The sequence below is a fragment of the Phyllostomus hastatus genome, unplaced genomic scaffold, assembly GCF_019186645.2.
Source record: "Phyllostomus hastatus isolate PE091 unplaced genomic scaffold, TTU_PhHast_1.1 phas_contig_37, whole genome shotgun sequence".
Lineage (NCBI taxonomy): Eukaryota > Metazoa > Chordata > Mammalia > Chiroptera > Phyllostomidae > Phyllostomus > Phyllostomus hastatus.
In genome coordinates, this window is record NW_025333867.1 from 3778267 (window position 1) to 3802592 (window position 24326).

Here is a 24326-nt window from a genome sequence, read left to right on the forward strand (position 1 = left end):
AAAACTTCGTGTTAAGATTGACTTATTGACAGATACATTGTAAGGGAACCTTTTAGGTATAATTTATCATATTGTAAATAAATGTAATCAGTTGGACTTACATATGTGTTATATTGAAAAATAAATACATATGTAAGTCCAGTTAGAATATCTGTAAACATGATAAAACATTGTTATTTCTAGTGAAAACATTAACTGGAAGATAAGGAAAGAAGAAGATGACTTTCTGTGTGAAGACTTTCAAAATAATGTGAATGAAAGGATGGATGAAGGTGAGATAGAAGATGAAGAGGAGGAGGATTATGATGATGACGATGATTGGGATTGGGATGATGGAATTGGAAAACTCACCAAGGGTTGTATCTCAAATGGAGGGAGTAACCCACAGGTATTGTAAATGATTCTATACTTTTTTATGCTGTTTGCTTATATCTTCTTATTTTAATTTTTGAGAGTCTACAGTTCTTTTTTATTGAATTTATTGGGGTGTCATTGGTAATAAAGTTACATAGGTTTTTTTAAATTACATTTTATTGACTAGGCTATTACAGTTGTCCCAGTGTTTCCCCCTTTGCCCCCTCCACTTAGCACCTGCCCCCACCTCAGGCACTTCCCCCCACCATTGTTCATGTCCGTGGAAAGTTATATAGGCTTTAGGCATATAGTTCTATAATACATCATCTGTATATTGTATTGTTCACCAACCCAAGTCACATCTCCTTACATCACCAGTTACCTCCCCTTTGCCCTCTTTTACCTCCCCTCTGCCCCTCTTTTCCTCTGGCAATCATCATAGTGCTGTCTGAGTCTATGACCTTTTTTTTTAATATATTTTATTGATTATGCTATTACAGTTGTCCCATTTCCCCCTTCACTCCCCTCCACCCTGTACACCCTCTCCCACCCACATTCCCCCCTTTAGTTCATGTCCATGTGTCATACTTAGAAGTTCTTCAGCTTCTACATTTCTCATACTGTTCTTACCCTCCCCCTATTTTCTACCTACAATCTATGCTACTTATTCTCTGTACCTTTTCCCCCTCTCTCCTCCTTCCACTCCCCTGTTGCTAACCCTCCATGTGATCTCCATTTCTGTGGTTCTGTTCCCGTTCTACTTGTTTGCTTCGTTTCTTTTGGTTTTGCTTTAGGTGTGGTTGTTAATAATTGTGAGTTTGCTGTCCTTTTACTATACATGTTTTTTTTTATCTTCTTTTCTTAGATAAGTCCCTTTAACATTTTATAAAATATGGGCTTGGTGATGATGAACTCCTTTAACTTGACCTTATCTGAGAAGCACTTTATCTGCCCTTCCATTCTAAATGAAAGCTTTGCTGGATAGAGTAATCTGGGATATAGGTCCTTGTCTTTCATGACTTCTTCTTTCCAGCCCCTTCTTGCCTGTAAGGTCTCTTTTGAGAAATCAGCTAAGAGTCTTGTGGGAACTCCTTTGTAGGTTACTGTCCCCTTATCTCTTGCTGCTTCTAGGATTCTCTCCTTCATTTTTACCTTGGCTAATGTAATTATGATGTGCCTTGGTATGTTTCTTCTTGGGTCCAACTTCTTTGGGACTCTCTGAGCTTCCTGGACTTCCTGGAATCTATTTCCTTTGCCAGAATGGGGAAGTTCTCCTTTATTATTTGTTCAAATAAGTTTTCCACTTGTTGCTCTTCCTCTTCCCCTTCTGGTACCCCTATAATTCAGATGTTGGAACGTTTATAGATGTCCTGGAGGTTCCTAAGCTTCTCCTCATTTTTTTTGAATTCTTATTTCTCCATTCTTTCCTGTGTGGTTGTTTCTTTCTTCCTTCTGGTCTACTCTATTGTTTTGAGTTTCCTTCCCATCACTATTGGTTCCCTGTGCATTTTCCTTCATTTCTTTTATGGTAACCTGCATTTGTTCATCTAATTTACAACCAAAATTAACCAATTCTGTGAGCTTCCTGATCACCAGTGTTTTGAACTGTGCATCTGATAGGTTGGCTATTTCTTGGTTGCTTAAAAGGATGAGTTCTGGGGCATTGATTTGTCCTTCTATTTGAGCCATCTCTCTCTCTCTCTCTCTCTTTTTTTTTTTTTTGGTCTGGTCGCTCCTGTTATGGTGAGGGGCGGAGCCTTATGTGTTCACCAGGGCTGGGCACCCCAGTCGCTAGATTGTGACGCTGTATGTGAGGGTGGGGTCAAGAGGGAACATTGGTGGTTGCTCTGTTCTCCATGGGACCTCAGTCCCTTCCTTGGGATCCTGGGTTGTGCGCTCTGCCCTGCTCCACAATTGCCGCCTCACTGGGTCTGCTAGCTGCTGCTTGCATATTCAGGGTCCACCTGCTGCAATCTTGCACGCCCCAGATGCCTTATGTGCCTAATTCTCCCTGTTCTCCGCACCTCAGCCCACTCCTGGCTGCTCCTCTCTGCCCCTCCTATCAGTTTGGATGAACGGGTCTATTTCAACTTCTTGCCTGTCCGACTTCCATTCAGATAAACTTTCTGTTAGTTCTGGATTTTATTCTGCCACTAAATTGTTGTTGTTCCAATCTTGGTTGTGCGTGGAGGTACAGTGTATCCACCTATGCCTCCATCTTGGCCAGAAGTCCAGCTGGCTTATTTCACTTAGCAGAATACTCTTCGGGTCCATCCATATGGTCACAAAAGGTAAGATTTCCTTCTTTTTTACTGCTGAATAGCATTCACTTGTGCTTTTTTAATCACTCATTTACTGATGGGCACTGGGGTTGCTTCCAAATCTTGGCTATTATAAATAACATTGCCGTGAACACAGGTATGCATATATACTTTCAAATTAGTATTTCAGTTTTCTTTGGATATATTGCCAGAAGTGGAATCACTGAGTCATAAGGCAGTTCCATTTTTTACTTTTTTGAGGAAACGTCATACTGTTTTTCACCGTGGCTGCACCAATCTGCATTTCTACCAACAGTGCACGAAGATCCCCTTTTCTCCACCTCCTTGCCAGCACTTATTGTTTGTTGATTTATTGATGATAGCCATTCTGACAGGTGTAGAGTGATATCTCATTGTGGTTTTAATTTGTACTTCTCTGATGATTAGTGACATTAAGCATCTTTTCATATATCTATTGGCATCTGTATGTCCTCTTTGGAGAAGTGTCTGTTCAGGTTCTTGGCCCATTTTTAATTGGATTGTTTGTTTTTTGATGTTGAGTTTCATAAGTTCTTTATAAATTTTGGATATAGCCCTTACAGATGATTTTCTTTGCCGTGCAAAAACCTTTTAGTTTGGCGTACTCCTATTTGTTTATTTTTTTCTTTTGTTTCCCTTGCCCAAGGAGATATATTAGAAAAAATGTTGTTGCTAAAAGAAATGTGAGAGACTTTACTAGGCAGTAAAGTTTTCTTTTACTAGGCAGTATTTTCTTTTAAGACTAATGATTTCAAGTGTTATATTTAAGTCTATCCATTTTGAGTTTGTTCTTATGTATGATGTAAGAAGCTGGTCTAGTTTCATTTTTTTGCACATGTTGGTCTAATTTTCCTAACACCATTTATTGAATAGACTGTCTTTACCCCATTGTATGTTCTTGTGTACTTTGTCAAATATTAATTGACCATAAAGGTATGGGTTGATTTCTGGTATCTCTATTCCAGGAGTCCCCAACCCCTGGGCCCCAGCAGTCCCTGGTGTGTTAAGAACCAAGCCGCACAGGAAGACGTGAGTGGCAGTGAGTGAAACTTCACTGGCATTACTGCCTGAGCTCCACCTCCTGGCCCCCCTCCCCCCAAGTCTGTGGAAGAATTGAAAATTCTCTTCCATGAAACCAGTCCCTAGTGCCATTCTGTTCCATTGATCTATAGGTCTGTTTTTAGGTCAGTATCATGCTGTTTTGATTACTGTGGCCTTGTGTAGTGTGATAACAGGTAGCGTGATCCCTCTAACTTTGTTCTTCTTTCTCCAGATGGCTATTCAGGCTCTTTTGTGCTTTCATATAAATTTTGGAATATTTGTTGTAGTTCTGTGAAATATGCCATTGGTATTTTCATAGGAATTTTATTGAGTCTGTAGATTGCTTTGGGTAGTATGAGCATTTTAATGATGTTAATTCTTCCTGTGCATGAACACAGTATATGGTTTCACTTAATTACCTTCTATGGTTTCTTTCTTCAGTGTCTTATAATTTCCCAAGTATAGGTCTTTTACTTCTTTGGTTAAATTGATTCCAAGGTATTTTATTTGAAAATTTTTATGCAATTGTAAATGAGATTGTTTTCTTAGTTTCCCTTTCTGGTAGTTCATTATTGGTGTATGAAAATGCAATTAATTTCTGGATATTTATTTTGTATGCTGTTACTGAATTCATTTATCAGTTCTAGTAGTGTTTTGGTTGAATCTCTAGGGTTCTGTACATATATTATCATGTCATCTGCAAATAATGACAGTTTTACTTATTCCTTTCCAATTTGGATGCCTTTCCTTTTTCTTGTCTGATTGCTGTGACTTCTAGTACTATGTTGAATAAGAGTGGTGAAAGCAGACATTCCTCTCTTGATCCCAACTGAGCTACTCAGCCAGGGCTGATTTCAATCTTCTTATATTTATTGAGACTTGTTTTGTGTTCTAACATGTTCTATCCTAGAAAATGTTCCATGTACACTTAAAAAGGATGTATATTCTACTGCTTTGGGGGGTGAAATGTTTTCAATATATCAATTAAATCCATCTGATCTTGTGTGTCATTTAAGACTGCCGTTTTCCTTGCTGATTTTCTGTCTGGAAGGTCTATCCATTGATGTCAGTGGGATGTTAAAATCCTGTACTGTGCCTGTATTACTGTTGATTTCTCCCTTTATGTCCATCAATAATTGATTTATGTATTTAGGTGCTTCTTTGTTGAGTGCATAAATGTTAACAAAGGTTATATTCTCTTGTTCCCTTTATCATTATGTAGTGTCCTTCTTTGTCTCTTACTATATAGCCTTTGCTTTAAAGTTTATTTTGTCATAAGTATTGCTACCCCAGCTTTTTTTATTTGCGTTAGTATGATATATCTTTTTTTATTTCTTTATTTTTGGTCTGTGTGTATCTTTCATATGAAGGTGGTTCTCTTGTGGACTGTAGGTATGTGGATCTTGTTTTCTTATTGACTCAGCTACCCTGTGTCTTTTGATTGGAGCATTTAAGCTATTTACATTTAAAGTGATTATTGATAAGTACATATTTATTGCTATTTTATTATTTTAACTATGTTCCTCTTTTTTTTGTTTGTTTGTTTGTTTGTTTATTTTCTTAACCCTGCAGAGGTCATGGTCAAAAAGGTTACAGTGTAGGTCGCATGTATCTGAGCGATAAATTCATTATTAGTGTGTTCTGAAATGTGAAAAAAAAATTTAAAAACTGCAAATTTGCATTTCTTTTATTAAATATTTATATAATAAAATACATGGAAGTTGACACAAAATATTCTGTGGCTGTTTTCTACTTTGAGTTCTATTGGATTTTTGCTCCATTTTGATTTTTTGTCTTTCCTAAAAAACACTTCTCATGTCTAACTCATCTTCACCAGACATATGTTGCTTGATTTCTGAATCTTCTGAATGAACTTCCACATAATCTTCAGCTTCTAAATCACTTTCATTTTCACATTTGACTCTTATCATCATCGACTGGATTAGCATTTGCTGAAATTCTTCAGCATCCATTGGATTGTTGCATTGTTTTATTTTTCCAGCTTTTTTCAATGGTAAAGGAAAAAAAACCCACAACACTGACTTCAAAATTTGCGGGAAAATACACCTACATTAACACTGACTTTGGAGTTTGCGGTGTCTCTCAACTACAATTTACTATCAGATATCACACACCCTTAGGAAACATGTTATAACCAAACTGACTACTTAAACATTATGACTTAACATTAGTCATACACAAACGATTAGCTAGTCATGGCCTTATACCTGTGCACCTGATGTTTGTAACAGTATTTAAGAAAAGAGTTTTGTTTGTTTCTCTCAGATTAGCTGCAACCTCCATAGTGTTAAAGAAGACCCTTTAAGACTGGTTGGTGGTAATGAACTCCTTTAGCTTTTTTTTTTTTTGTCTGGGAACCTCTTTATTTTTTCTTCAATTGTAAATGATAGCCTTGCTGGGTAAAGTAGTCTTGGTTGTAGGTCCTTGCTTTTCTGTTGAGAAATCAGCTGACAGTCTTATGGAAGCTCTGCTGTGGCAATTAAGTGCTTTTCTCTTGCTGCTTTTAAGATTCTCTCCTTGTCTTTAACCTTTTTCATTTTAATTATGTGTGTCTTGGTGTGGGCCTCTCTGGATTCACCTTGTTTCAACTCTGCTTCCTGTACTATGTGTCTTTCCTTCACCAGATTGGGGAAGTGCTCAGTTATTATTTCTTTAAATAGGTTCTCAATCCCTTTATCTTTCTCTTCTCCTTCTAGTACCTCTATGATGTGGATGTTGTTACACTTCATGTTGTCTCAGAAGTCACTTAAACTATACTCATTTTAAAAAATTCTTTTTTTCTTGCTGCTCTGATTAGATATTTTCTGTTACCTTGTCTTCCAAATCACTGATGTAATCCTCTGCTTCATCTAACCTACTGTTGATTCCTTTAGTGTATTCTTCATTTCAGATACTGTATTCATTTCTGACTGATTGATTCCTTTTTATGGTTTCTGTGTCCTTTTTCATGACTTTGTAGTTCTTACTAAGTTCCTTGAATATGCTTATAACCATAACTTTGAATTCTGTGTCTGATAAATTGCTTGCCTCCATTTCATTTAGCTCTTTTTTCTGGAAATTTCTCCTGTTCTTTCATTTGGGGTTTGTTTCATCATCTTCCCATTTTGGCTGCCTCTTTGTGTTTGTTTCCATGTACTAGGTAGATCTGCTATGACTCCCAGTCTTGTAGTATGGCCTTATGTAGTAGGTTTTCTGTGGGACCCAGCGGTATAGTCTCCTTGATCACCTGAATTGGGTGCTCCTGGAATGTCTCTTGTTTGTGTTTTGTAGGTCCTCCTGTTGTAATTGAGTCTTGATTGCTATTGACCCATTTGTGCATGGGGTCTACCTGCAGGTTGACTGACTGAGGATTAACTTGAACCATAATATACAAGCTGCTGTGCAGGGGCTGACCACACAAAGCAAAATTTGCCTCAGCATGGTCTGGTGCCACCTACCAAGATAATCCCTTTGGATATGCTGCTTGTGAAGCTAATTGTATCTTGCTCTGATGTTGTTTGAAACTGGCCACTGGGTGTGTTGGTTCTGGGGCCTCTTGGGAGGGACTGTGATACAGCACAATGTCAGATGCTGCCTGTGACTGACCCTGGGCAACGTGTTTGGAGCTATAAAGTGATTGATCTACAGTTTGTGACTTCCTCTGCTGGGCCTGAGTGTGCTTGGGAAGGACCATGCTGTGTACCAAGACTGACTTTTACCAACATTGGGCCCAGGGACAGTTTCACAAAAGTTCCATGGCATCCTGAAATTTACTTCTACCTGTTTCTGCCTGCTGGCTGACTGTTAGGCTCAGTCACTGAAAGAGCCTCTGGCATAATGTAGGTTCTCAGTGAGTTATCGGGTAGGGGAGAATAGTGTTCAACATGTTGATGCAAGTTCAAACTCAGTGCCAGTGCTGGGTCTGAGGCCATTCAGGAAATGACCTGGGGTAAACCAAGTCTAGCTGCCACTTGCTGGTTGCTCACACACCTTTGTGTAGGGCAAGGTCTCAGGAAATCATCAGGGTAAGGCCAGCAGAATTTTATCAGGCCTAGACAGACCAAGATTTGTTCATATGAAGCGGGGGGGGGGGGGCTCTGCACTGACTGGTTGGTCATATGAGGGGGAAGTGGCTCTTGCCCTAGAGCCACACCGCTCAGTCTGACCCAGATTCTACCAGGAGTCTGATCTCAGCAGAGTGGAGCTGCTAAGATCCTGGAGAGTGTGGCTAGCAGGTCTTTCATGAGGGGGAGGTGCCAGTCAGTTCACGGAAAAGTCAGGGGGAATGGCCTCTGTCTCAAAGCCACACAACTCAGTCACTGAAACACCCTGAGCCTGTCCAGACCTCTACACCCAGGCCCTGGCAGCTGACTCCTCAGCAGGGCACAACCTCTGCAGGGTAGGGTGAGAGGGAATACAGAGGATGAGGCTATTGCATTCCCCCAGGCTGATACCATATGGATGGAAGTGCAAGAAAAATGGTGTCTGCAGTGTGGAAGACATACTCAACACAGGGATCCTGGCAGCTGTCCCTTGAGCTCTGTCCCCAGAGCCACAAACCCAGTTTCTTCTCATAGGACTCTAATCTGCTCTGCCCTTCTTTCAGAGGAGCCTAGGATGAGTAAACAAGATTTTGTGTGTTGGCCCTTTAAGAAGCCACCTGTATCTCTAGTAGATCTCTGCCTTTCCATGGCAGACAGAATCTGTGCTGATTTTCACAGCCAGATTTAATATGGGTACCTCTTTCTGGCTCTAGTGCTCTGGGCTGGGGAGCCTAGCTTGGGGTTGAGACGTCTCAGAGAGAACCTTTTGCATACAGCTGAGAAATCCATCCAGAATTTCAGCCACCACCTGTGGGAGCAGAGCCAGCCCTTTTTGCGTTCCCACCCTTCCTATCAGTCTTGATGTGGTGGCAGCTTCTGTAAATCTTTGGCTGCAAGACTGCTCTTCAGCTGGTCTTCAGTTGGTAATTTAGGTTGCTTGCTCTATATTTTAGTGATTTCAGTTTTGTCCTGGTAGGGGGTGAGTATAACATCTGCTTAATCCCTGCCATCTTAGATGTCTCTATATGCCTTCTTTTAAAATATTTTATTTTATTTATTTTTAGAGAGAGGATAAGGGAGGGAGAAAGACAGGGAAACATCCATGTGTGAGAGAAACATCAATTGATTGTCTCTCACGCACACTCCGAAAGGGGACCAGGCTGCAACCCAGGCATGTGCCCTAACCAGGCATCGAACCAGCGACCTTGCTTTGTGGAACAGTGCTCAACTAACTGAGCCACACAGCTCAGGGCCCATCTTCTTTTTATAAAGGACTTTTTCTGGTTTTGGAATTAAGTAACTGAAAGGTTATATTGCTCTGTAGCCCCAGCCTTTATTGATTTTTATTGTTCATTCTTTCCATATTTCTAGTAATATCACAGATATGGATTCCTTCCATAATGTGTAAGTTTAAAGAGTTATGTAAGTTGTCATAAAATAATGAGCTTAAAAATCTCATCAAGAAAGGACATGAATAGTCATGTCCTTTCATTAGTAATTAAAGAAATTTCATTAGTAATTAAAGAAATGCAGATTATTGCCCTGGCTGGCATAGCTCAGTGGATTGAGCGTGGGCTGTGAACCATAGTGTTGCAGTTTCGATTCCCAGTCAGGGCACATGCCTGGGTTGCAGGCCACGGCCCCCAGCAACCGCACATTGATGTTTCTCTCTCTCTCTGTTTCTCCCTCCCTTCTCTCTCTAAAAATAAATAATAATAAATAAAATCTTTTTTTTAAAAAAAAGCTTTCTTTTTTAAAAAATGAAAATGTCATTTTCTTTTTTCTCTCTTTAGAAAAAAAAATGCAGATTAAATAGGTAGAGATGCTTTTTTTTTTCTTAACCTATAAGGCTGACAGAGACACAATATATTATAACTGATGGTCTAATAAATAGGTACAAGTATTTGGAAGATAAGCTGGTATCGATAAAAGGTTATAAAATAACTACTCAGCAATTCTTCTAGAAGTGTACTAAGATTTAGCTACAAAGTAATCCTCCAGTATTGTTTCTAGTAAAGGAACCTTGAAAACAGCCTTGCCCTGGCTAGGTGGCTCAGTTGGTTTGAGTGTTGTCTGGTACGCCAAAAAAGGTTGCAGGTTTGAATCCTAGTCAGGGCACATACCTAGGTTGTGGGTTTGACCCCTTGGTTAAGGTGTGTGCAGGAGGCAACCAATTGATGTTTGTGTCTCACATCAATGTTTCTCTCTCTCCCTTTCTCTCTGTCTCTGTATCTCTGTATCTTTGTATCCCCCTTCCTTTCTCTCTAAAATCAATTGAAACATATCCTTGGGTGAGGATTAAAAAAAGAAAGGGAAAAAAATAAACCAACCTTGATTAAATTTGCTACGGGGCTGGTTCACAGAATGGGATATTATGCAGCCAGAAAATGTTACAACGGACGACTATATTAATGATGTGGAAATATGTTCGTGATCTACCATCTTCTGCCATGTTCAGAACACAAGCTACCAAACCATGTAGAGCCTGCTTCTCAAACTGGGAGTGCCAAGTGTCAGGAGTTTACAGAGCCATGGGATTAATATAGTGCATTTTATTGGAGCATAAAGGTTCCCAAAAAGATAGGGAGGGAAGAAAATAAAAAATATTTCTTTCAAAATTAAAACAATTGTTGTGGACAAGAATGCATGCATTTTTAAAATAACTAAAGAAATTTCACACTTGTAGTTTTGTTTTGGTAACTCCTTCATTGATGTATGGGTGAGACATTTAGCAATTTCAACAGTGCAATTTCTTTTAGTAAAAAAACTATATGTACTTAAATGTTAACTGCTATCCTTGGGCAATGGGATTGTAGGTGATTAAAAATTTATCTGTGTTTTGTACCATGAAATTTATGATTTTAATTTAAAATTTATCTTAAAACTTTAATGGAAAAATTTTAAGTTTTATGCAAATAAGAAATAAGTCAGCCTCCAAATTCCAGGCTTTGATAACAGGATTGAATCAGTAATTATTATAGGTCCTTTTTATGTATATTCTCTTCTGTTTGTGTTCTGGATGTCACCTCCTCTTTTTCTCTTTTTGCCATTATTAAAGTTTGTACATTGCACCAGTCTAAGTGTTAAGCCTCATTCTCAGTCTTTTCGTGAGATACGAGGCCCAGAATGAAATTCTTAGAACCAGTTGGTTATTGGTCCTGGCTCGTTACTATTTATTTTGGGCACAAAGGAACATATTCAAGTTTTAGATTTATAAGCCAGTCAAATTAGAAAAATGCATTAAATTTTATTTATAATAATGAGGAATATGTTGCAAAAAGGTTTTGACAAAACCACCCAGATTATACAATCCCTTTGTTTTAGCCAGTAACTTTCACCTTGTATTTCAAATGCCTTTTAAAAACATTTGAGCCGATTTGATTGATTTTTACCTTTCCTTAGGGTACACCTCTAAGTATTGATACTTTAATAGTTAACAATGAACCAAGGGAAAAAACGTGATGATAAATCTTAGGTTTCTATGTATAACTAGTGCCTTAAATTCTGGAACTCCTTTCTTCTAGGCAAATCGACAGCCTTCCAGCTGTAATTCAGCCAAAATGTCTACTCCAGCAGACAAGGTCTTACGGAAATATGAGAATAAAATTAATCTAGGTGAGTTTGTAAAATACATTTCGTCACTAGGGCATGAGAAAATTCTTTAGAAATACATGAAGTGTTATAAAATTTTATTGAATCAAGAAATTAGTATATTCTGTGTTACTGACTGAGTAATGCTTAGAGAAAATAAATGCTTAGTAATTTAAAAACATTGCTTCAAGGAAAAGACATGAGCTTATGCTTTCTCAGTTCTGTTTTCTTGCCTGTTGTACAAATACAGAGTAACAGATACCTTCAAGTTATTGTCTGTTTTGTATTAGGTTTTATAGTTGGATTATATAATAGTAGGATGTTGAAAATACCAGAACATTGAATATAATTAGATGTTGTTTACCAGGGACATTTTATGTAGGCATTAATCATTTAGTGAGCTGCTGAATGTAAGGAATCAGAATATTTTGAGCTACCACCTCTTGAAAAATGCATGGTCATTTTTCTCTTGTAGACATTGACTTGTTAGTAACATAGCACAGTGTCTCATAACCTGTCATTGCCTATCATGGACCTATAATTTGAAATGAAACTTCAGTTTTTAGAATTAAACTTGGAATCCAGGCAGTTGCATTATCTGTATTAGCTGTACAAAAAATATGAGTGTCTGAAATTCAGCAGATGCAGATACAGTATTTTTTAGGAGTTTCTGTATCTAGATTTCTATGGCTCACAAATTACAGCTGTAGTGATGAAAGTGACACTTGTTATTAAGGAAACACAACTTAGTGCTTACCTTTAAAAACATGAAAAACATTTTTCATTACAAAAATATATTCTATGTATAATAAAATATTCAGACAATAGAGAAGAGGGGAGAAGGATCCTATTCAGAAAGATTATTGATGTCTTTCTGTTCTACATGTTTACATTGTGGATTTTTTTTATTTTTAGATAAACTAAATGTTACTGATTCTGTCATAAATAAAGTCACTGAAAAGTCTAGACAAAAGGAAGCAGACATGTAAGTAATATTTTAACTATTAAGACATGGTTGATAGGGACTAATTCTAGACAAAGTAAGTGTTCATAATTCTTTTGCCAAGGATTTTTTTTTTTTGTATACTTAAACTTCTTTTTTGTGTGTACTTAAATGAGGGTATCTTATGCCTTTATAAGTCGAAAATATTAAACGAGTCTTTTTTAGAAATACATGGTAAAACTGTACTATTATGAAATTTATAAATGTGCTCTTAGGATAACAATGTTTGTACATTTCTGTTTAAATGTTAAACTTCTAAAAGGTTAAAATCTTAGCATAAAAATGCTCTCTTTTTATGATTTATTAAAAGTTGTTCCCTTCCATTATTTTTTTAAATCAAGATAAGATTTAAAACAGAATACTGCTATAACAGAACAGATTGCATTTACACTTCTGTTCTCAAAACCAGTTGTGTAAAATCTGCCTAATTTCTATATGCTGTTAACTCTGAGGCATTAACAATATATTATAGAGAGTGACACTAAAATCATACAATTAGTAATGTTAGAACTGAACTTAAAAACCATTTTTTTCTGACTAAAAACCAATTTTTTTCTGGTTTATTACGGTGCACAAGAGATAATAGCTTTTTGAGAAACAACATGGTCATTTGTTATTTCATTGATGTGTCTGAATCTTTGTGTTTGAATCTTTATTAGCTGAGGTTAGTGTACTAATTCAGTCATTTAGTGTGTGAACTGAAGCTAATCAGATTTGCATTTTAATACAGAACTCAGTAACTGTCTTCAAATGTTATCTTGACTTATGTCTGAAAAAAAGCACTCTAAAGAGAAAGCCTCATGAGTTGACTTTAATTCTCTAGTAATAGAATCATTAAAGATTTGAAGGACGCTATAGACTTAATCTTTTCTTTTCTATAGCATAGTTCATGTTACCTCACCTGTTCTTTTTATTTAATGCTTATAAAATATGAATAGGATTTTTTTTCATTGCAGATGTGCTCCTTTTGCCCTTGGGAACTGCACTCTTATTAAGGGGAAATGAAGGAAGTTTCACTGAATGTTGAAACTACAAGATCCTGAAATCTGTTTCTAAAGAAACTACTTACTAAGGAATTTATGGAATAATGTACCTGTAGAAACTTTTTATTTTGGCTTCTCTGGCTGAATTTTGAATGTTACCTATACTGTTTTGTTTTTGGTTAGGTATCGCATCAAAGATAAGGCAGACAGAGCAACTGTAGAACAGGTACAATGTAAATATTACAAATCCTTATTTTAAAGCAGCATTTCTGTTCTCTTTGAATTGTAGCTTGCTTTTATCCATCTTAATTCTAATGTTACCTAAAATTACTCTTATATAAAATTATTCCTTACAGTTTTGGGTTTAGAGATCTACATTTTGCTTTATTTATAATAGAACTATTAGCAGACAAAGTGAAGTCATGCCTCACTCTGGCCCCGTGAAGCCACCATGCAGTGCTTTCATCTTTGGGGAAGCAGGAGTGACTATCTAACTAGATATCTTTTGTCTAAACAAGGTCTGCAGGAATTTAGTGAACTCTCTTAGAAGATAGGTCAGGTATCGTCCACCAAGTAGGTGGGTGGTAGTGTGTGAGAGAGACACACACACAAGTAGTGCCTTAAAATTTTCAGTTAGAAATCCTTTACTTGGTTTAGAAATCACTGGGGTATGCTTGTTCAGTTCTTTCTATTCAAGAATGGGGGAAAGTTGGCCCTTAGTGTTCCCACATGCAGTGTGTTGAGATTGGGTGTTAGCATAGACCCAGATTTTTTATGGGAACAAAGAGATAAATAAAAAGGGTCAGAACATTGCTACTGCAACCTATCACCCACTTTCCACCACACACATATGCACATTTTGGAATAGTGGCCTCTCTGGTTTAAGACATAAGCATCCCTTCTGTTACTTACCTCAATCCCCAAAGGAGTAACACCCAACTTGTGCTCTAGAACCATTTGTGTAACTGGAGAATTTCACATTCAGTCCAGCAGGAACAGGTCTTGGATCTGTGTCTTCATTGTCCTCTAATTTATTTATTTTGTGTGATTTGTGTGTGTGTGTGATTGAAAACAAAGTATGGTCCAGCTCAGAGAGATGAGGCAGCTTTAACTTTCAAAGACTTTAAAATAACTCAGGCAGAAAACACCTTCTTTTTCTCTTTTGAAATTAATTTTGAATGACAGTATGTATTTTGACTTTTACAAAACACATATTTGTAAGTTTATTATCTTATATTTCTCTTTCCCTATTTTGTTTTTAAACTGTTTTCCTGTGCCCTTTCTATTCCCCTAACTTGGCTACCTACTAGTTTTGCAGAAGCCCGGGTCTCTGTAGATTTCTATGCTCAACCAACTTACACTCCTGCTGTTTACCTGTGCAGTAGAGAGGAAATGTTAGTTATTGCCTGTTCACTCACTTTCATTATGTTCCAGTTGTGCCACTATTTGTAGTTTGGGTTTTTAGTCCTGCAAAGGTTATTTTGTTTGTATAAGCCTTAGGTTTCTGGCATGACCACAGCCACCTCATTGAAGGATAGACCCTAGAGTAGTGATTTTCAATCTTTTTCATCTCATGGCACACATAAACTAGTAACTAAAATTCTACAGAACACCGAAACATATGCAAGGTTGGGCAAAAGTACATTTACAGTTGTTTGTATGAAAAAAGACACTCAGGTTATGATTATTACAATAGGTTTATTAACACAAGAGTGTCACAATGCACCCTGACTGGTGTGGCTCAGTTGGTTGGACATCATCCCACAAAGCAAAAGGTGGTTAAGTCGATTCTCGGTCGGGGCGCTTACTCGGGTTGTGGGTTCAGTCCTCATTAGGGCTATGACAAGCAACTGGTCCATATTTCTCACCCTCTCTTTCTACCTCCCATCCCTTTTCTCTAAAATTAAATAAAATATTTAAAAAAAAAAGTGACAGTGCAACTGTAAACGTACTGTTACCCACCCCTGTGTTATATTTTTTGCCAGTCTGACAAAAAACATAGGTATAATTTTGATTCATTCAAACTGGGCAGCTATTGTTGTGTTGGCTGTTGTCATTTTTTTGTTTGACAGTCTTAACGGAAGGAGGTCAGTGCCCCTGACTACGTACTCAGGTATTGCATTTTTTAAAAATGCTAGCGGCATACCAGTTGAAAAATCGCTATTCTCGTATAGTTAGATTTGGCCATTTGGCACTGGCTCACTTAGTGGGGCTGGAGGGGCCTCCTGGGCCATGAAGAGCTTATGCAGGTGTCCCTCGAAATTGTATGTAAATATGTGGCTGCTTCATCTTCAGACATGGACAGGGGCAGACTTTAATTCATTGCCTTGTGTTTGTTAAAGAAGACTTTGGGTTTTTTTTTTTTACTAAAAGCTGACTGCTCTGACTTTGAAGGAGACCCTTCCCCGGATTACTCATCTATAGTAAGGGGCCATAAACTCTTTTAAAGAGCTAAAGAATAAATACATTAAGCATTGTGGCTGACAATTTTTTTTTTAAGAAACTTTTTTTTAATAAAAAAATTTTTATTATTTATTTATTTACTAATTTTTAGAAGGGGGAAGAGAGGGAGAGAAACATCGATGTGAGAGGAAAACATCCATCGGTTGCCTCTCATACATGCCCTGACTGGAACCGAACCTGCAACCCAGGCATGTGCCCAGACTGGGAGTCAAGCTGTGACACTGCCCAACCAACTCAGCCACATTAATCAGGGCACAATTTTTTTTTTAACAACTATTTTAAAATGTAAAAAAACATCTTTAGTTTTCAGGCTGTAGAAATACAAGCTACAGCTTGGAGATGACTCATGAGCTGTAGGGTGCTGACCCCTCGTTCAAAGAGAGTGACCATTGAGCACTTGAAATGTGGCTGATACAAACTGAGACATGCTATAGATGTAAATACACACCATGTCTTTAAGACGGTGAAAAACAGAATGTTAAATCTCTCACTAATAACCTTTTTACATCAATTACATATTAAAAAGATGGTATTTTAGATATATTGGAATAAACACATCTGAATGTGTTATCTTTTACATCTTAATGTGACTAGAAAATGTAAAATTGCTTACGTAGTTTACATTATATTTCTATTAGCAAGTGCTGGTCTAGAGTCAATTACTGCCTCCTTTGGACTTGGTAGCCTTTGATTTCTTTGACTGAATGAACTTGTTGGTTTATTGTCTCTCTGGTTCCTTTGGCCCTCACCTCCTATTCTCTCTACTAAAAATTAGATTAAATAAAAACACCATAATAGCAACCCTCATTTAGCCAGCCAGGATTTCATGGTACAGTTAAGCTCTTCAGTGTATTAACTGTCAGATTCTTCAATATCTTTCTGAACTTTCTATTTTTTTGCATCTCTTTTTAGGTGTTGGATCCCAGAACACGAATGATATTATTCAAGATGTTGACTAGAGGAGTGATATCAGAGATAAATGGCTGCATTAGCACAGGAAAAGAAGTGAGCTTTTCTTTGGATGCCTGAGTGTTTTCATATTCTTATTTCAGATAAGAAATGAAACTAAGGCACTTAGAAATAAAATGTGCCTTTAAAAGGAAAAACTATATATAAGCCAGGATAGTTTAATCAGTATTTAAAAATGGCTTTATCAATATTTATAGCTAGGTAGGAAGTTGTGCACATAATTGTGCCTTTTCACTGCTGTTACTTTACCACATTGTTAAGTCCAACTAGTGCTCAGCAGTACTAATGGTCAGGTTACTACAGGCCTGAGTCCTAATCAGAGAGTTAATAAAAGGGGTGGGACTTATGGCCTAGTTCCTATGAGTCAGCTATTATCTCTCATTTTTTAATATATGGATATGCAGAAAGACAAACATGGTGTTTTTAAATTAGTCATTTTTTAAAAGATTTTATTTATTTTTAGAGAGAGGGGAAGGGAGAGAGAAAGAGAGGGAGAGAAATGTCAGTGTTTGGTTGCCTCTCACATGCCCCCTATTGGGAACCCGGCCTGCAACCCAGGCATGTGCCCTGACTGGGTATCGAACAGGTGACCCTTTGTTTTGCAGGCCGGCTCTTAATCCATTGAGCCACACAAGCCAGGGCTAAATTAGCAACTAATTCTATGGGAAGCAGTTCTCAGTAAAATTCAATTTATAAATCATGAGATATAAGGATGTCTTCAGATATTTTTTACATGCCTGAGATATAAAAATGTTTGAAACCACTTCTCACGTGTATTTAAGTTGGATTTTACTATGTATGTAATTTGGAGCTATATTTATTGTACTTTTTAATTAACATATTCAAAAGATGACAGTGTTCTTTATGCATATTATTGCAGTTCACTTTTTTTAACTTTTGGGGATAGAATCAAATAAATTGAAAAAGTAAAATACTGTTTGTACTTATTTAACACAAACTTAATTTTCTTTGGTTTTGACTTAAAATAGGCTAATGTATACCATGCTAGCACAACAAATGGAGAGAGCAGAGCAATTAAAATTTATAAAACTTCTATTTTGGTGTTCAAAGATCGGGATAAGTATGTAAGCGGGGAATTCAGGTAAGCTCAGATGTATTTTTTCCAATTGGCTTAATTTCTGAATCCTAAAAAAAAAACTAGAATGGAATGATTCAAATAACAAATATTTTTCTTGTTCAAGGTTTCGTCATGGCTATTGTAAAGGAAACCCCAGAAAAATGGTGAAAACTTGGGCAGAAAAAGAAATGAGGAACTTGATTAGGTGACTTTCTGGGGGTGTGTCTGTGCTGTGCCTTGGGCATTGGCCTTAGCTCTTTCCTGCTGGCAGATCCTAGGGCATTCTGTCCAAAGATAGGGATACAGTGGAGCCAAGTTCTACCAGATCTGCTGAGGTAAACTGAAACACTTCTGGACAAGGAGGAGCTACCTTACCTTGTCTGTTTTAAGAACTCATGATTCACATTTATACAGCAAGGCTGGATCATTAAAAGATCCTTAGAATTCATATAAAAACCTTCAGAATTTTTACTAAGGATAATAAAGAGCTGTTACAGGATTTTAAACAGTGAAGTGACTTACTCAGGTGGAAAAAATGGTGCATCATTCTTAAATAGGTGTTAGAGTTTAGAAAGTTTTGTTAGGTTCAAAACTCTTTATCAGTTGCCTTTTCTTCTTCCAGTCCAGTTTTAGACACATTTCTGTAGTCTTTGAACTGACACCTAATATGCTGTACATAGGTGACACACTGGCTCTTTTAGTATTAAGAAGATACTAATGCTTGTCTTGAAAGCCCTTCTGAAATCTGCATGTACTTAGTTAGCTACTAGGTATGAGTCCAGCTAATCATTGTTTTTGCTAATTGTTGTTCAGGCTGATCAACTCAAAAGATCATTGCAGACGTAGTCACTGTATTTTGTCAATTCTAAGACACATTTTTTCACAGTTCAACATCTCTGGAATTGGATAGAGTATTACAGGCCTTGGGGAGTTGTGATTGAATTGCCACTGTTTTGTTGTTCTTGGTGGTGTGTGATGGTATGACTTTAAATCTCTAATGTCTTAATAGTTTTTGAAATACGATAGTACAGTTGAGAGGCTCTGGTGCCATTTTCTAACAGCAGTATTAATCTTGTGTAGTGCAGCTATTGTAATTTGTTTTAGATGTTGTTTTGACTTTTCATTTGTCCTTTGTCTGTTTTAATATCACAGGCTAAACACAGCTGGGATCCCATGCCCCGAACCTATCTTGCTAAGAAGTCATGTTCTTGTCATGGGTTTTATTGGTAAAGATGACATGTGAGTATGTAGAAGGCCTAATAGTTACATGCTCAGAATTATATCTCTAAGTGCTTTGAATTACCCAATATATGAGCATTTTCTATTTAAATAGCTTGTTTATTTTTGGAATATTTTTTATGACTCTTTCCTAGTGTATTAGTGCATAGAGTTATTAATTTATTTTACCGCCCTGGCTAATGTGGCTCAGTTGTTTGGGCATTGTCCTACAAAACGAATGGTCGCAGGTACAATTCCCAGTCAGAGTACATGCCTGGGTTGCAGGCTGGGTTCTTGTTGGCATGCATTCGAGAGGCAGCTGATCAGTGTATCTCACATTGATGTTTCTCTTCCTCTCTTTCTCCCTCCTTTCCCTTCACTCTAAGAATATGTAAGTAAAATATTTTAAAAATTTATTCTGTCTTTTTAAGTCTCAAAATGCTTCAGAATAACAAGGTACACTGTTTGTTTGTTTGTTTTGAGGAATATTTTGTATAGTAAGCTGGGGAAGTACCTGTTGCTTGACAGAATGGTACATCTATAGTGAGCCAGGTTGTTCAGTGATGAGTTGTAGAAGAGAAGTACTTGTAACAAATGCAGTGTAAAGCAAGAAAACTTGTCTTGGTCACTTTATCTTCATTGTTCATTTTATTCTTATTAAAGGCCAGCACCACTTCTGAAGAACATCCAGTTATCAGAATCCAAGGCTCGGGAGTTGTACCTGCAGGTCATCCAATACATGAGGATAATGTATCAAGATGCCAGACTCGTCCATGCAGATCTCAGTGAATTTAACATGTTGTGAGTGTGTTTTGTCCCTTAGGAACCTCCCAGAAGTCATTTCATGTCCTTTAAAAACATAAACAAAACCCTAATCCAAGATGCCATGCCAAATTCAAAAGTATTAAAGTTGGCTTCCACATGGTCAGAGTATAGGATGTGTTTCCTGCCTTGGGTGACCTTAGTCATTGAAGTGAGCCCTCACGTTACCATAGGGGAATGTGCATCTTGCTGATGTCTCTCACAGTCCCTGCCTGTCTGGCCCACAGGTACAGTGGTGGGGGTGTGTACATCATTGACGTTTCTCAGTCTGTGGAGCATGACCACCCACATGCCTTGGAGTTCTTGAGAAAAGATTGTGCTAATGTCAATGGTGAGTGGAAATTTTAATTTTTTACCAGCTTGTGTGTGTTAGTTCTGTACTCTGTTAAGCTGGTGATATAAAATGTTGGGACTAAGTCGTTCAATGCATGATACTTACACCATTAGCTGTCAGATGGTATATTTTCATTTTTTTGTTTCTCTGTAAAGTTGTCAGAATAACAACCTTTTCTCTAGTAAAGCTGTCCCAAATATTTTCCTCCTGACAGACTTCTTCCTGAAGCACAACGTTGCTGTGATGACTGTGCGGGAACTCTTTGAATTTGTCACAGACCCATCAATTACGCAGGAGAACATGGACGCTTATCTCTCAAAGGTGAGATGGGGCAAGGAAGGAAAAACAAAACAAAACAAAACAAAAAAAAACAAAATAGCAGTAGTAATTGGCCTTTATGCGGCTCTTCTGAGGACTCAAATTGCTCAGCACAATTTTTGTTTATTTGACAGCTTCCTGAGATCTTTTCCTTCTGATTTCACAGCTGGGGAATCAAAAGTATAGTAAAATGCCAATGGTAAAGCCAGATTTTAATTGTTAGGCAAGATTACATAGACTGTCAAAGTTGTAAACATTTAATAAGAAACCTGTTGTTAGCTTTTGGTCATTAATTCCTTTCTCTTGTTTCCCAAAAGCCTTTCTGAATCACACAATTCTTAAAAATGTGGTAAAAATACAAAGTATAAAATGTACCATTTTAACCATTTAAGTGTACAGTTCAGTGGCATTAAGTATGTTCACATTGTTGTGCAACCATCACCATGATTAATCCACAAAACTTTTATATCTTGTGAAATGAGCTGTTTCATAAGGTAAACACTAACTCCCCATTTCTCCCTCCTCCCAGCTCATTCTCCTTTTGGTCTATAATGGTGACTACTCACGTAAGTGGAATCATACACCATTAGATTTTTTTAGCTGACTTATTTCACTTAGCATAATGTCCTCAAAGTTCATTCATGGTGTAGGATATGTCAGAATTCTCTTCTTTTGAAGATGGAGTAGTATTTCTATTGTATGTACATACCACATTTGTTTATCCATTCATCCATCTATGAACACTTTGGTTGCTTCCACCTTTTGGCTGTTGTTGAATAATGCTGCTGTGCACATGGGTATGCAGATATCTCTTCAAGACTCTGCTTTTAATTCTTTTGATGTAGACTCAAAAATGAAATTAATGGTTCAGTGTGGTTTCTTTAGTTGGAGCATTGTCCTGTGCACCGAAAGGTTGCAGGTTCAATTTCTGGTCAGAGCACACACCTAGGTTGTAGGTTCAGTCCCCAGTTGGGGCACATACAGGAGATAGCCAGTTGATGTTTCTCTCTCACATTGATGTTTCTCTCTCCCTCTCCCTCTCCCTCTCCCTCTCTCTCTCTCCCTCTCTCCCTCTCCCTCTCCCTCTCTCCCTCTCCCTCCCTCTCTCTCCCCCCCCCCCTTCCCCCCCCCATCCAAAAAAAAATTGGTAAATGTGGCCTCAAGCCAGGATTTAAGGAAAACCAGTGGAATTAATTACTGGATCATATGGTAATTCTACTTTTAATTTTTTGAGTAACACCCATGCTGTTTTCCTTAGTGACTGCCCCATTTTACATATCCATCAACAATGTGCAAGGGTTTCGATTTTGTTTTATTTTTGTAGGGTTTTGGGGTTTTTTTGAGTAGCTGTCCTGATAAGTATGAGGTGGTATCACATACTTTTGATGTGCATTTCTCAAATGATGTTCAGCGTCTTTTCATGTGCTTGTTGGCCATTTGTATATCTTCTTTGGAGACATGTCTATTTAAGTTTTTTGCCCATTTTTTAATCAGTTTTTTTTTTTTTAGTTAAAGGAGTTCTTTATGTATTGTGAATATCATTAACACCATATGATTTACACATATTTTTCTCCCATTCCATATGCTGCCTTTTTACTCTGATTATTGCATCCTTCAAAGCACAAGGTTTTAATTTTGATGTCCAGGTTTTCTGTTGTTCTTGTTACCTCTGAATTGTAGAATTTTGAACACGTGGCATACATGCCCCTACACAAGTTTTCAAACTTTATCATATCTTTTCATATTTTTTTTCCTTGGAATGCCTTCCCATTTCTACCCTTGCTTATCTTTCTTCGTTGAATGAACTTTAAAGCTCAGTTCAGAAAGCTTTCTTGAGAAATCAGGCAGAAATAATTATTTCCAAAGGTTGTGCAGTCGTCTCTCAGAATCCAAGGAGGACTGGTTTCAGGACCCTTCTAGAGGACACCAAAATCCAAGGATGCTCAATCTTTTATGTAAAATGGTGTGGTATTTTTATATACCCTACACATAGCTGCCTGTATACTCTAAATCGTGTCTGGGTTACTTATAATTCCTAATAAAATGTAAATGGTATGTCAGTAGTTGTTACATTGTATTATTTAGGAAATAATGACAAGAAAAAGTTTGTACGTGTTAAATACAGATGTAGTCATCATAGGCCTAAATACAGTGTTCATGTCAGCAATTCAGTTAACACTCTTTTTGGATATTTTCAGTCCAGAATTGGTTGAATCTGGGGATACAGAACCATGGTTACAGATATATAGATATGGAGGGCCAGCTGCAATTTTCATGTTATGTAACCATTATACAAGTAGATAGAAGGATTTTGTCACTCTTTACTAGACTATTGATATTAACTCTTAAAAGACAGGGATTTCATTCTTGTATTCCCTGTACCTAAGTAGTACCTGGCAATAGTAGGTAATTCCATATGTTAATTGAATGACTAAATATCACATGATTTTTGTTACTTAACTCTGACACTAATTTTAGTATATGATCTTAAAACAAAAAGCCACCTAGTACTGTTCATTCTTTTTTCTGTATATTCTAAATACAGTAGAGAATAAATCTTCGGTTTTACAGTGTTATAAGCCAGAAGAATCCTGTAGAACCTTTGTCACATTTTAGTGTCAGTCATTGTTGAGATTGCTTTCTTTAGTGGTTTATGCTGCAGCAGCGTTAGGGTATACTCAAATTGGAGGATAATCTACTCTCTTTGATTCCCTTCATTGACTACTCAAGAGTTAAGGAATGGTTCTTTTCATACTTTGGGTATTAATTATCCTTTAGTAAATATTTCTGCTAGTTGTTTAAAAATTAGTAAGAGTAGAATGCTTTTGAGAAAGAGGCTAAGGATTCCCCGAGGTTAGCCAAGTATGATTTATTCTGTTACTTTTGGGTCGATGGCAGTCTTTCTGGTGAGGTCTAACATGGAGAGCTAACCTGACCGCTGGAGTACAATAAGTCCTTTATTTTGTGAAGAGGTGATACCAAGAAGGATTAGAACAGATTCATACTTAAGTTGGGAAATGGATGCATCTTATGGAGTTTGAATGTGAAGGAAAGTAATTGTTTTTGTTTTTGTTTTCTCAAGGCTATGGAAATAGCATCCCAAAGGACCAAGGAAGAAAGGTCCAGCCAAGATCATGTAGATGAAGAGGTAAGAGGTACCATCTGTTCATAGCCTTAGGAAACACTTGTGCTTTGAGGTCTTTTTAAAAGTATTGTTAAGGTGCCCTGACTGGTGTGGTTCAGTTGGTTGGGTGTCATCCCACAAAGCAAAAGATTACCAGTTCACTTCCTGGGTCAGGGCACATGCCTAAGTTGCAGGTTTGGTCCCTGGTTGGAGCACATGTGACAGGCAACCAATCGATGTTTCTCTCTCACATCAATGTTTCTCTTCCTGTCTTTCTCCCTCCTTCTCTCTCTAATAAATAAGTATTTTAAAAAATATTAATAAGGCATGAACTTGCTTTTAATAGATAAGCAGTTTTTTAAATGATGATATTTTCTAGAGATGTAATATCTTACTTAGCAACATTATTCCACTCAGCAACCCATTAGCCCAAAAACATTTTAAAGAACCTACTAGAATATATGATTCAACAAGGAAAAGCCTGTTTCGACTTTCAAATGTAGATTTTTTAATTATTTAAATGTTGATTGCAGTAACATTGTAAATTTTCAATATTTATGTTTGGTAAAAAAAAATATTTTAATTTTGGGAATTAGTGTACTTTTTGTGAAGGTGATCTGCAGGTTGTCTTATTTTATTTTTTAAATTCTCACAGCTATTATTGTGCTGGATAATACAAGATACC

At 37.2% G+C, this 24326-nt stretch overlaps 1 protein-coding gene across 2 annotated transcripts in view; it reads left to right on the top strand.

Moving 5' to 3' along the window:
* RIOK1 (RIO kinase 1) overlaps positions 1–24326 on the top strand; it is a 32431-nt gene that overhangs the window by 2948 nt on the left and 5157 nt on the right. The window contains exons 2-13 of one of the 2 annotated variants that reach the window (XM_045841675.1): positions 184–388; positions 11263–11353; positions 12245–12314; positions 13499–13541; positions 16691–16783; positions 17737–17849; positions 17950–18030; positions 18978–19064; positions 19707–19844; positions 20093–20196; positions 20414–20520; positions 23600–23665. In XM_045841675.1, the coding sequence (XP_045697631.1) occupies positions 184–388; positions 11263–11353; positions 12245–12314; positions 13499–13541; positions 16691–16783; positions 17737–17849; positions 17950–18030; positions 18978–19064; positions 19707–19844; positions 20093–20196; positions 20414–20520; positions 23600–23665 (1198 nt within the window). The remainder of the gene's footprint in view (positions 1–183; positions 389–11262; positions 11354–12244; positions 12315–13498; positions 13542–16690; positions 16784–17736; positions 17850–17949; positions 18031–18977; positions 19065–19706; positions 19845–20092; positions 20197–20413; positions 20521–23599; positions 23666–24326) is intronic. The other variant, XM_045841676.1, reaches the window with a different exon arrangement.